This window comes from Leptopilina boulardi, unplaced genomic scaffold, assembly GCF_019393585.1.
Source record: "Leptopilina boulardi isolate dan_hultmark-lab unplaced genomic scaffold, ZJU_Lbou_2.1 LbouV2_193, whole genome shotgun sequence".
NCBI lineage: Eukaryota > Metazoa > Arthropoda > Insecta > Hymenoptera > Figitidae > Leptopilina > Leptopilina boulardi.
The window spans coordinates 259,142-273,391 of record NW_026137744.1 but is presented as its reverse complement, the minus strand read 5'-3'; the positions used below and the strand labels follow the sequence as shown (position 1 = coordinate 273,391).

The 14,250-nt window shown below is 25.3% G+C and overlaps 1 protein-coding gene across 3 annotated transcripts in view; it reads right to left on the bottom strand.

The window, feature by feature from the left end:
* LOC127278010 (transducin beta-like protein 2) overlaps positions 1–14,250 on the bottom strand; it is an 81,969-nt gene that overhangs the window by 50,399 nt on the left and 17,320 nt on the right. Inside the window, exon 1 of one of the 3 annotated variants that reach the window (XM_051299500.1) lies at positions 10,019–11,159. The exons of 1 other annotated variant lie outside the window; for it this stretch is intronic. In XM_051299500.1, coding sequence (XP_051155457.1) covers positions 10,019–10,172 — 154 coding nt within the window. In that variant the 5' untranslated portion in view covers positions 10,173–11,159. Of the gene's footprint in view, positions 1–10,018; positions 11,160–14,250 lie in introns of those variants that run through there. One more of the 3 variants, XM_051299502.1, reaches the window with a different exon arrangement.

The following is a 14,250-nucleotide window of genomic DNA, read 5'->3' as shown; positions in this document are numbered from 1 at the left end:
ACATGTTTTTTACTACGCTAGTGTAATGAGCTTCTGCTCAATAACGGAAGCGACAACTTCCGAACGTCGCGCGCAACTATAGCAGACGTTTCACAATAAATAAAATACAAAAAAGAAAACAAACATTGTTTAATAAATTGTGATTTAACTATTTTGAAATACATTATTTTTCTTGTGCGGTATTAAAGCTTGAAAAGTAAGGAAAATTTTCATCTTTAAACCAATTTATTTGGTGTTGCAGAAAAAAGTGAATTTTTTTCATTATTTATTGTTGTATTTTTTAAATAAACAATTGTTTTTACTTAAAAAGTGATTATTTTAGACCTTTATATTAATAAATATTATAAAAAAAATGTTTCATTTAATTTGGAAAGGTTACTCCGAAAAGTGCTAAAAAAACTCATGGAATAACACAGTTATATATTTGAATTAATTTGTGATAAAATTATTTTATTCAAATGATTTAAAGATTTTTATACATATCTATATAAATTGAAAATCTAAAACCTATTTAAAAAAAACATCTCTTAGTTGAAATCAAGGACAAATTACTATTCGTTAATTTATTATAAATCGTTAAGAAAAAGTGTTTATTTGAATATTAAATTAATTTTATGCTTTTTTACTTGATTCATTAAAGAAATCGATTTAATTTGAATTATGAAAAGATATATAACCGTGAGTGATTTAAAGGGGTTAAAGGGGGGTAGGCTCCTCAAGGGGATCCTCCCACCCCTTCCTCAAAGGGTTTAAAAATTAATTAGAAAAATTAATTTAAATGTTTAAATATTAATTTTATCATTTGAAATTCATTTTTTGTGCAAATATGAAAGTTTTTGAACTTTTTATTAATATTATAAAAGTATATAAAGGCTGTGAAGTTAAAATTTAAAAATTGATGTACAAGGTATTAAAAAAGAAAATAGTGTGCAATTAAAAAAAAATATTACAAAAGAAAATAATAATATATATAATGAGTATAAATAATAAAGAGGTTAGAAATTTTTCAAATAATATGTCAACATTGTCAAAAGATATAAAAGAGAAATAGATTGTTATGTCACCAATAACTGGCAACAGGTGTTATTTACATTCACATAAACGAGATCAAAAGCATTGCACTGATTTATTATAATATGATTACGATGTAAAGAAGTTAAATTTTAAAGTCCCATTTTTTCTTTTATAACAGTAACATCTGATGTGTACGCCATGCACAGAATTTTAATATGAAAACTATAAAAAGATTTATTCTATTCAAAAAAATACAATTCCTCTTTATATATATAGAAATGATCACAAGCTTATTTTTTTCATTTAAAAAAAAACTCTATTTTGTAATTCAAATTAATTTTAAACTCTTCCTTTTTTGATTTTATCAAAAGTTCAACTATTTTATGGAATTTTATTTGCCATAATTATTTTTGAGCCGAATTTGTATTTGTTCGAATTAGTATTTTGCAGAATTTTCACAGAACCTTTATTTGCTTGAATTTTCATTTAAAATAATAGACAATTTAAAGAATTTTTATTGGGTAGAATTTCATTGTATAGAATTTTCTTTCAAATGAATTTTCATTTGTTCGAATTATTATTTGATATAATTTTCATATAACCGATTTTTCATACTACAGAATTTTTACTTAACCGAAAAATCATTTAACAGAATTTCTATAATTGATAGAATGTTCATTTGTCCGAAATTGCAAATGACCGAACAAACAATCGACAAAAATCGCGCCGAAATCTTTTTGTCGATTGTTTGTTCGGCCATTTGCAATTTCGGACAAATGAAAATTCTATCAATTAGAAATTCTGTTAAATGATTTTTCGGTTAAGTAAAAATTCTGTAGTATGAAAAATCCGGTTATATGAAAATTATATTAAATAATAATTCGAACAAATAAAAATGCATCTGAAAGAAAATTCTATGCAATGAAATTCTACCCAATAAAAATTCTTTAAAATGCCTATTATATGTTAAATGAAAATTTGAGCAAAATACTAATTTGAACAAATAAAAATTCAGCTCAAAAATAATTATGACAAATGATATTCCATAAAATGAAAATTCTAACTAATGATTTTTAGAATATAATCATGCGTCCCATATTTTTCATATAGTTTTCAATGTCCTTCAATCTTTTAATTTGTTTATAAGGTTGTCGAGGAATTATGGCGATTTTCAGCTTTCAAACTGACAATTTTAACCGCAATCTGATTGGCAATTCTATATATACAATATGGACATAATTAAATTACCCAAATTGGGTGTAACCGTTATACGTGCCCGCGGTATTTGCCCAATTGGTTATTAATTCGGGTGCCTAATTGGATGTTGGGAAATCCAATTAGGACCCAATCTATGTTTCCACACGTGTTTTGATATACCGTCAATAATAATTGGAACAAATATATATAAAATTATTGATATTGCCAATAATAATTATATTCAATCCATTATATATAATATTGGTTGAGACTATTATCGTTGAGCGAAGATATAATTAGCAATTCATCTGAAAAGAAAAAAAAATTTGTGCTTTGCAATAAATCGTCTGAGTTAAAGTCTCAACTCTTATATTATTCGAGACTGACCTCAACTGAGGGAGAAAAAACTCTCACCATCTGGCGGCGTTGTATAGAACTATCAAAAATTTCTATATATTCCACACTTACGCCGCCAGATGGTGAGAATTTTTCCTCCCACAGTTGAGATCAGCCTTCAATACTATAAGAGCTGAGATTCTAACTCAAAAGATGTATTGCAAAGCACAATTTTTTTTCAGATAAATTGTAGTGTAATATTATTTGATTTCTATAATTAAATGATTTTTAATTTTTGTAAACTTTTGAATGAAATTGGCTCTATGTATATTAACTGCGAAGATATAATTGGTTATACTCAATTGTATAACTACCATTGAATTTATAAACTATTTGTTATTACCATTAAATGAGAGTATATTATTGATATTATCGATTGTAATTTATCATTGACTGAATCTATTTAAACGATTGTGATCGCCCATTGTTTCATATTACCATTGTTTATACAATAACAGCAAAATTAATCAAATTAACTTTTTTGACGTCAGTAGTGAAATTCACAACGTTTACGATCGACAATATTGCGACAAAAAAAAATATATATTTTTCATCCGGAAAATAATGAGGCGCATGATTTTTCCCAAAAATTAAAAAGGTCGAAAATTTAATTGATCGAATTACATTAAGTCGATATTTTATTTGAACGAAATTCTAAATGATCGATATTTAAAATGGTCAACATTTTATTTGGTCGATATTTTATTTATTCGAAATTCTAAATGATCGATATTTAAAGTGGCCGATATTTTATTTAGTCAATATTTTATTTTATGGAAATTCTAAATGATAGACATTTATGAAGGTCGACATTTTACTCAGTCGATTTTTTATTCGGTCGAAATTTTAAATGGTCGACATTTTACTTGATCGAAAATCTAAATGGTTGATATTTAAAAAAAGTCGACATTTTATTTAGACGATATTTTATTTGGTCGAAATTCTAAATGATCGACATTTAAAGTGGTCGAAATTTTATTAGTTAGATATTTTGTTTGGTAAATATTCAAATGAACGACATTTAAAGTGGTTGATATTTTATTTGTTCGATATTCTAAATGATAGAAATTTAGAAGCATCGAGTTTTATATCCATCGAAATTTAATTTGGTCGATATTTTAAAAGCTCGACACTTTTTTAGCTATAGGAGTTTCCTTTCTATGTTGTTTGTCGGTAAAGTACATTGAAATTTTGCGGGAAATTTGAAATTATTGATGTAAATAATAATAACAACATAGAGAGGAAACTCGTATAGCTAAAAAAATGTCGAGTTTTTAAAATATCGACCAAATTAAATTTCGATGGATATAAAATTCGATGCCTTTAAATTTCTATCATTTAGAATATCGAACAAATAAAATATCGACCACTTTAAATGTCGTTCATTTAGAATATTTACCAAACAAAATATCTAACTAATAAAATGTCGACCACTTTAAATGTCGATCATTTAGAATTTCGACCAAATAAAATATCGTCTAAATAAAATGTCAACTACTTTAAATATCGACCATTTAGATTTTCGATCAAATAAAATATCGACCATTTAAAATTTCGACCAAATAAAATATCGACTTAAAGTAATTCGATCAATTAAAATTTCGAACTTTTTAATTTTTGGGAAAAATCATGCACCTCAAAATGATAAAAAAAATTCTTACATATTTCTCTTAAAAATTTGTTTGAATTTAAAATAAATAAAATTTATTTGAAGCAAATAAATATCTATTTAGCTCTGAGACAAATATATATTTTATTTAAAAACTCATTTCAAAAAAAAAAAAAAAAAATGATAATAATAATAAAAGAACTTCGAAGGGATGAAGAAGTTTGTCCCAGCAAATGTTTTTCTGTGGTGTTCACGTGTTTCACGTTGTACGCATATGTATTCTTATGGTTATACGACCGTTCACTTATAAGATATAAATACACTCTCTCCGTGTATTTATAAACCAGATGCATATGAGGGTTTTTACAAAGTCTCTATATACACGCGGGTGCATCGAACGGACTAGTCTTTACACTATATCTCCAAGAATTCACTGTCATGGCGAAGAGGACGACGCGTCAACTGTTTCAATGTGAAGAAACGACTTTTGTGATAGACGCGGGTATTCTCGTTAAAAAAAAAAAAAAAAAGTCACTGAAAATGAGGGGGAATTTTTTTTTCTTCTCTCATATATGCAAAATAATGTAGCATACACACTACCTTTGGAAAATATCGTGCAGACCAACCTTTGTTTTTTTATTTATATATATAGAAAACAATTTTAAATGTGAAAAAAGTAAAAAATAATTCTTTTTTTTTCCCTTTTACTTTCTGGAAGCTGATGAAATTCTGATAAAAATGACTATATAGGTAGAAAGTTGCATTCAAATTAAATAAGAATTTTTCTATTAGATATTTAAGAAAAACAATTTAAATTATAATTAATAAAAAAAAATTTCAAATATTTTTAGACATTTTTTTTGTGGGTGTATAAAAGTTGAAAGTTGTATCAAGAAAAAATGAAAAATAATATGAATATTATTAATTTATCAAAAATAATATATGTACAAGACTCAAGAGAGGAAAAAATATTTTTTTATCTAAATAAATCTTTATTTTAAATAAAAATTTTATTTGTGACAATTAAAAAAACAATTTTTTTTTCGAAACAAATAGTAAGTTATTTAGCTCTGAGACAAATATATTTTTATTTAATAAAAAAATACTTTATTAAAAATTTCTCTAGGTTATGTATATACAAAGATCAAAGACGCTCACTTTTGTTCATAAATATTGCATTTACCTTATTATCTTAGAATTCTAACGAATTAATTAATCATTAATTCTCAATGAAATGCATTAAATAAGCAAATAAATATGTTTCTTCCTGTTTGAATTTTTAAATTTTTGCATTAATTTCTTTCACGATAGTTGTTGTTTCACAACGCTACGTCACTTCCAAAGAAGTTGGAGAAATCGTTTTTATCAAGCTGAAATGGAGGTTATCCCTTCTCATCTTTCTTTTGACACCTTGTTCCAGTTTCTCGAAATTTTAATTCAATTATTATTATTATTACAAACGAGAAGCTATTTTTCAAACAAAATGCTCGCGCTTATTTTGAACGAATCTTGGAGCGAATATAAATGTATATATATATATATAACATTGGAATTTCCTGTTCGTGAACTATTAGAAAAACAAAGTTAGAATAATATATCCAAATATAAAATTTTTATTTTTGTCTCAATGTAAAATAATTTATTAGTTCAATTAATTTATTATTAATTAACTTAAATACATGATAAAAGTTAAATAATATTAATTAAATAACTCATCAAGGATTCCAGAGCAGAAGGAACAGTATACATATAAGTTGTTGATGAAAAATGAAAATTTATGAGCCAAAAGTTCTGAACGTTCAAATGAACGAAATATTTTTTTTAAATTTATAAATTATCAAAAATTATAATGGCAATTTAAAATAAAACAGTAAATTAAACAATTATTTAATTAATAACTTCTATTTAGATATTTAAAACAAAATTTTGTAATAAAATTTGTACTTAAAGAAATTGAAAAAAAAATTTCGTTCATTTGAACGTTCAAAACTTTTGACTTATGAAAATTTTAGGAAATGAGTTGAAGACCTGAACGCAGATTTGCAAGGGTTCTTTGTTAACAAAAAGTTAATCTAATACCTGAAAATGACCTGAAGTTGACCTGAAGTGCATGTTGTTTAGAAGTTGTCAAAAAAGCAATAAAAGTGAAAGTTCGTGCGCCAGATGTACTTTTATACAGAGAAGAACGCTCTTCAAAAAATTAAGAACTTTAACTTCAAATACAGTTGATAGATAAAATTTTAATTGTGTAGCTCGTATATACATACAACAATGGTAATTTTTATATTTTGTAAAATATTACTATTTGATTTAGTATTTTTTTTTTTTTTTTTTTTTTTTTACTAAAATTTTAATGAAAAATGACTAAAAATTTTCACAAAATTTAAAGATTAATTACTGCAAATATTATATACATTATAACATAATGCTTCTTATAAAATACACTGAAAAAAAAAAATTTGTTTGATTCAAATACTTGATTACTTGATTATTCTCAAATAAATATTTATTTGTATCAAATAATTATATTATTTGAGATGGTATTTGTTTTAAATATATAAATTATTGGTTAAAATACAATTTATTTAATTTAAATAAAAATTATTTGGTTCAAGTAAATATTTATTTGAATAATAGTCAAGTATTCGAGTATTTGAATCAAATAAATTTTTTTTTTTGCAGTGTAAATTAATAAATATTTTTTTTCATTATTTCTTAAATTTGAGAATTTTTTTCTCCAAACCAATAATATGCGCAGTGTACTGAAGGATGTTAAATTTGAAGAAGGTTACCTCTTTATCTCTTTTGCAAATTGAAAATAGTAAATACATTACTCTACTTTATTATTTCAAAGAGATATCAGATCATAAATATTAAAATTTTACTTTTTGCGATTTATCTGCTGCTTTGACAAACAAGCATAAATTTTTTGAAAAATTATACAAAGTTGTCATAATTTATCTTGGTTCATTTGCATTTAAATTATTATTAGTGCATTATTTAATTAAATTTACCTTGAATTAGAGCAAAAATCAGGTAACTAATAGGGAATATTATTATTTTTAGTGACTTTAAAAAAAAAGAAACTTAACAAAATTGATAAATTAGATAACATTCATATGATTAATTTAATAATTAATTAAATATATTAATTATTATATTATTAAAATATTATTATGAAAAATTAACACAAAAATTGTTTAATTCTTTTTATATGTATCTAAATTCAGAATTAGAGTCTTGTATTAAATATTAAACACCCCCCCTGTTTTTCCATGAAAATGTTACATAACTTGTTGACTCTATTGATTTTTCTTCAATTTCATTTATATAAATTGTTTCAGCACTACAATATATATATATATATATATATATATTCCAGTTTGTTATGTCATTATAGCGTTAATTATTGTATATATTCTCCTATATAATTGTTAGAAAATAACAATCATAATTGTAATAATAAAAAAATAAAGCCATTAATGTTTTTAAATAGAGTCGTTTTTAAAATATGTAGCAGACATACTTAAGATATGAAAAATGATAAAACAAGCTAAAAGTAAAATAAGAACTTGTTAATGCCAGTGAATAAATATATAAAGTTTAGGGGGTGAAAAATAAATTACTTTTTCACTTGGTTTACATCTTTTTTTGTGATAATTTTCTCAATAAATATGACATCGCATTATAATCAATTAGAATAGTACTTGTTATTGTCTTCTTTCATGTGACATCAATATTTAATATTACTGTGTACTCAATGGTATAATAAACATATTTTTGTTATAACAATAATTCACATATATTTTCAAAAAAATTCTGATTATTAAAAAATGAAAATCAACTAAAACAAAATTATTTAGTCTACATTTATGTAAGATATAAAAAAATATTTATAAATCGTCAAAATTTTTATCAAAAAAGATCTTTATAAAAAATGGTCCATAATATTTTGCAACAAAATTTCGCATGTTTTATATATCCTATATGGAAAATTTTATTTTGTCAACAATGATAAGTCATTTTTCAAACTCATTAAACAAACTGAAAGTTTAAATTTCACATGCTTAAAAGACACAATGTAATAGAAATTAAAATTAGACTACGAACTGAAATTTTATTGCAAATTATTAGCGTTTCAAATTCTTATACAAAGTGTTTCTAATATAACTTTTATGAAAAATGTTCTATTGATATTATAAAAATTGTTTTCCAAATTTATATTATTATAATTCGTAAAAAAAAAAAAGTATATATTATAAAATGTAAAAATTTCGAGAAAAAAAAAATTTTAATATTCAATATTTAATAATTAATAAAATATTCATTTTATTGTATAAAAAAATTTTTTTTTTCAATTTTTTCTCTAAGTTATTTAAAGCTAGTGACTATAATGTATTGATATCTGTAACGCTCACGCGGGGTTTGAAGACCCTTTTTTTAAGAACGTAAAATCTCACTTAAAGTTGCTTCAAGTGAAACTATCAATACAATTCTATATATACATTCGTATTTCATGGCAACGCTTGGAGACCGGTCAGAAGTGAACGCGTGTTCTCTCTAAAAACCACGTGTTAAATCGCGTGCTGTTCAACTAACATTTTTCATTAAATTTCATCCATTACCTTCTCTAAACTAATTGTAATAAATAAAACTTTCTTTCAGTCATATTATATAAACTTTAATTGCACCGTTAATCAGACATTTTGATAGAAAAGACAATTTTATTGAGGAAACTCGCTAAAATAATAATCTCTCAGGGCTTTTTTTTTATTTCTTTCTTTTTAGATAAAAAGTAATATTGTTTATTATAAAATTAAAAACTATACAAAAGCACGAAACAAAAATGAAAATAGGAAAAAAAGTGAAAACTAAATCATAAAATAGAGGTAATAAAAAATAGATAATAAATAACAAATATTAAATAAATAATGACAAAAATAGTAATTAATTAATAATAATTAATTATAAATATGAAATGAAAAATCAAAAAATATACGAAAGTGATAGTAAAAAATATAATAGAAAATAGTAAAAATAAGAAATTATAAATAAATAATGTCAAATAAAAACAAAAACATGAATAATTAAAAGTAAAAAATATAATTTCTTTTAGAGATATTGATAGATAAAATCTAAATAAATAATAACGAATAACAATTAAAAAAAAAGGTAAACTGCATCTTTTATAATTAAAAAAAAAAAAGTAATTATTTAATAAAATACATTTTAAGATGAACAATGAGATTGATAAAACCTACAACCTTTCATCATTAAAATATAGTCAATTAATAAATTTCTAATAATTATAATATTGTGCTACTATTTCAATTATGATTTTAAAGCGTCTTGTTAGACTTGTTTCCTATACTATAGTTATTTTCTACATTATTCATACTTAGTTACGAGAAATTTACACAATAGAGAAAATCTAGTTCAATTATGCATTCTACTTGTTAGTTGCTTGAGAATTTTATTAAGATTTAATTTTTTTTTTCATTATATTATTATTCTACATTTTTCAATGTTTATTACTATAATAAATTCAGTTCTATAAATTTTAAATTTTATTCTTGTCTAATAAAGCCGTTTTTATCATTATGTTTGAACCATTTATCATGTTCGAAACACTTTATATATTCGGAGCATTTCATTTTATAGCCTTCGTTATATACATATATGTATATACAAATACATATATATATATGTATATATATATTTGTGTGGTTTTGCAAATAATGTGAGAATAATAATGATTTTATAATGATAAATCGAGATAAGATGATGCAACTGATTGCTTACTTTTGGTGGCATCTTCTTTCTTGTTTCGACGACCCAGTTTAATGACGATGTGGCCAATTGCGAAAAAGAGTCCGCCAAGCACAAGGGATCCAAGAATCACCATGAGGACGGGAGGTCTCAGACCAAATACGTTTTCGGGCTCGACGACGTTCATTTTTCTTTTCTTTAAAAAATTTTTTCTTTTCACAATCACTTTTTTGTCACTGAAATATATAGTTTCGCAGTCTCAATAATCACAGAAAATATATTGAATTCAAAGTTTCTTTTCATAAAGACACTGCACCAATTAAACCAAAGAAAGAAAGAAAATTAAAGGAAACAAAACTAAATTCGCGACGCGTCAATACAAATGATGTTCACACACTAAAAGCCACTGGAACAACTCATAGTAGTCGTCAGTCTCTTTCTCTCTCTCTCTCTCTCTCTCTTGCTCTGAAACTTGAAACCTGCGTCGTCGATGCTGTATGTGCCGCTCGTTTCACGCTGCCTGCCTGCCTTGTCGAGAAACCCGCACACACTATAATGTAGAACCTGAAGTTGCAAATTTTCTAGATGGCGTACTCCCTAGACACATTGAACTCGTGAAACAGAGAAGGCACTCGCGCCCAATTCAACACTTAACACAACTTTAGAATTGATCGCCGCGGGATTTTTACGAAATTTCAGAAATCGTCTATAATGATGATGATGATCAAGCATCCGAAAAAAGCACGATGAGTCAACCACGTGTTGATGATAAAAAGAATTACTCAACATTCTCTTCGTGTGAATGATGAAATTTTTTTATAACAAGGAAACTCTTCTTTTTTAGAAACGCGAAAGAGAGAAAGACCTTCTTTATTGCTCCAAGTACATCTACACACTGACGAACAAAAATTGTCTCCTCTCTCAGACTATATATAACACACGTGACTAAATTAAATTGTTATGTAATTATATATATACGTTTTGAGTCATCGGAGAGCTCTGGCGGTGATTTTATAAAATACTATTTTATTACTATAATAGGGAATATATAGATATACTATATATTGACATTATAATGCAGTGATAAAAAAAAACAAGAAAATAACGTTCATTTCTTTACGAAGCACCAGCTCGCGAGTGAGTCTTTAAGTCGCGTGTCTGATCGAACAGTATATACGTGTCCAACACCACTTCCTTCCTATCTTCAACAGCTGTTTTCCCCCGTTTTACTTACAAATGCCCCTCTTTCGCTCACAACTCGACAATTTCCCCACTCACGCGCAATATAATATTATTATTATTTTGTCAATGCTTTCTTTGTTGTTGTCATAACGATACAAGACTGGTGAAAATAGCCACGTGGAATTCCCTGGATAACACTGGAATTCCACGTGGGTTGAACTTTCATCTAGGTATAGGCTTATTTTACTACCTCTCTTTCGACATTTTTATATCTTGCACTATAGATATGGAATCTTTAATTTAAGGGTCTACCTGACGTGTGTCACGTGCTTGCCCCTAAATAAATTAGTCATTTTAGAAATTAATTTCTATTAAATAAAAATTGTTTCATAGTTTAATTATTTTTGAAAAAAAAAAAATATATGGGGCATTCCACGTCAACGAGAGACCCCCCGCCCCCAGAATAGATTTAAATGAAAAAAGTTCAAATACGGCTTAAAATTTAGGTAATTACATCTACTTTAAAATGCAAAGTGGCAAAATAAAAAATTCAAGATGGCGGATCCAATATGGTGAAAAAAGTAAAAAAAAAATGCTTGAATTCACTTGAAATTTGTTACTCGGGGGTTTTTAGGGTCGCTAAACACAAATATGAAATCAGATTTTTAATATTAAAAATGGCGGATCCAATATGGTGGCCGATTTTTAAAAATTTTAACAAATTTCAATAAAACGTATCTTATGGTGCTTTGTAGGGTTGTAAAAAGTTCTAAAGGTTTTAAATTGAATTTGAAATTTAGGTAATTACTCCTACTTTAAAATGCTAAGTGTCAAAATAAAAATTCAAGATGGCGGATCCAATATGGTGAAAGAAGTAACAAAAAAAGATATAATTCAATTGAAATTTGTCACTCAGGGGTTTTTAGGGTCGCTGAACACTAATCTGACATCAGATTTTAAATATTCAAAATGGGTAATAATCCAACTAGTAAAAGTAAGACATAGGTTCCAACTAGTAAAAGTAAGAAAGGGTAAAATCCAACTAGTGAAAGTGAGACATATAGAGTCCAACCAATTAAGGCAAGACCAATTTAGGTTCCAACTAGTAAAAGTAAGAAAGGATAAAAATCCAACTAGTGAAAGTAAGACATAAAGAGTCCAACCGATTAAGGCAAGATCAATTTAGGTTCCAACTAGTTAAAGTAAGAAAGGGTAAAAATCCAACTAGTTAAAGTAGGAAAAGGTAAAAATCCAACTAGTAAAAGTAAGGCCTATTTATCTTAGTCCCGAGGGACAAATTTCAATTGAATTGAAGATTTTTTTTTACTTCTTCTGTCATATTAGGTTCACCATTATGAAATCTGTGTTTGGCCATTTTTTATTTTAAAGTATGTCTAATTACCTAAATTTCTATCTCAATAAAAAACCTTTGGAACTTCTTACAACCCTACGAACTCTCGTAATCCAATTTTTATTTAAATTTGTTTCGGTTTTTAAAAATCGGTCGCCATATTGGATCCGCCATTTTGAATATTTAAAATCTGATGTCAGATTAGTGTTCAGCGACCCTAAAAACCCCTGAGTGACAAATTTCAATTGAATTATAGCTTTTTTTGTTACTTCTTTCACCATATTGGATCCGCCATCTTGAATTTTTTATTTTCACACTTAGCATTTTAAAGTAGGAGTAATTACCTAAATTTCTAATTCAATTTAAAACCTTTAGAACTTTTTACAACCCTACAAAGCACCATAAGATACGTTTTATTGAAATTTGTTAAAATTTTTAAAAATCGGCCACCATATTGGATCCGCCATTTTTAATATTAAAAATCTGATTTCATATTTGTGTTTAGCGACCCTAAAAACCCCCGAGTAACAAATTTCAAGTGAATTCAAGCATTTTTTTTTACTTTTTTCACCATATTGGATCCGCCATCTTGAATTTTTTATTTTGCCACTTTGCATTTTAAAGTAGATGTAATTACCTAAATTTTAAGCCGTATTTGAACTTTTTTCATTTAAATCTATTCTGGGGGCGGGGGGTCTCTCGTTGACGTGGAATGCCCCATATTCTTAATTGCAAAATAAAGGTTAGTAGTCATAGACAATTTCAGTTAGACAAAACTGTAACGAAACTTTTACATATCAGTATAGAAAAAAAAAGGAATTGCAAAGTGGGACAAAACGATAAATATTTAATTCGTGTACGTTAATTATTATATATTAATAAACGTAAATAATAATTAATTAATGCACATATTAATTATTTATTAATTTCTTTTTTTATATACTTATAGAAGCAATATTCATCTTAATACCCTAGGTCATGGTTTGGCTTCAATTTTACCCAAAATAAAGTCCAAAATGTTAATTACTGTAATAACCAATTGAACAAACATTTATTGTTGCTATTAAAAATATTCATTCCCAAAATATTTACTTCATTTTTCCTTATATATACAGAATTTATAAAACTAAGAAAAATGAATTTTTAATTATATTGTTCTCTCTGATATAATAAAATAAGAAAAAAAAACAACGAATTTCAAAAATAATAACAGTGAATATTCATAGTTATTAGTTTTTTAATTAATTTTTTTTTTCACATTGTATAAAATTTTATTATACTTCAAATCTTCATTAATGTTTTGTTCCAAAAATTAATAATAAATTATATAATTTTTTAAAAAATTTTTTGACAATTTTTTAGAACAGGTAAGATAAATCAAAAACATCTTTAACGTTTCGAAACATAAAAATTTGCCCAAAAAAAAAATTTTTCAAGAAATTATAATTTATTATTCTTATTATTTTTCTTCTACTCTAATTTACAGTTAATATAGTTTATAAATGCGATATCGAGCCATATCGATAAAGTGTAACTGATATATATATATATATATATATATATATATCAGATAATAAATTATAATTTGAAAAAAATTATATGGATTTAAGCCTGTAAAATAAATCTTATGAAACGTTTATTTAAATTAAAGTATTTTACTATTTTTAGTAATCAATTTAATATAATTATGAATAATAGAAAAAAAAATAATTTTTAACGCTTATTTGAATTT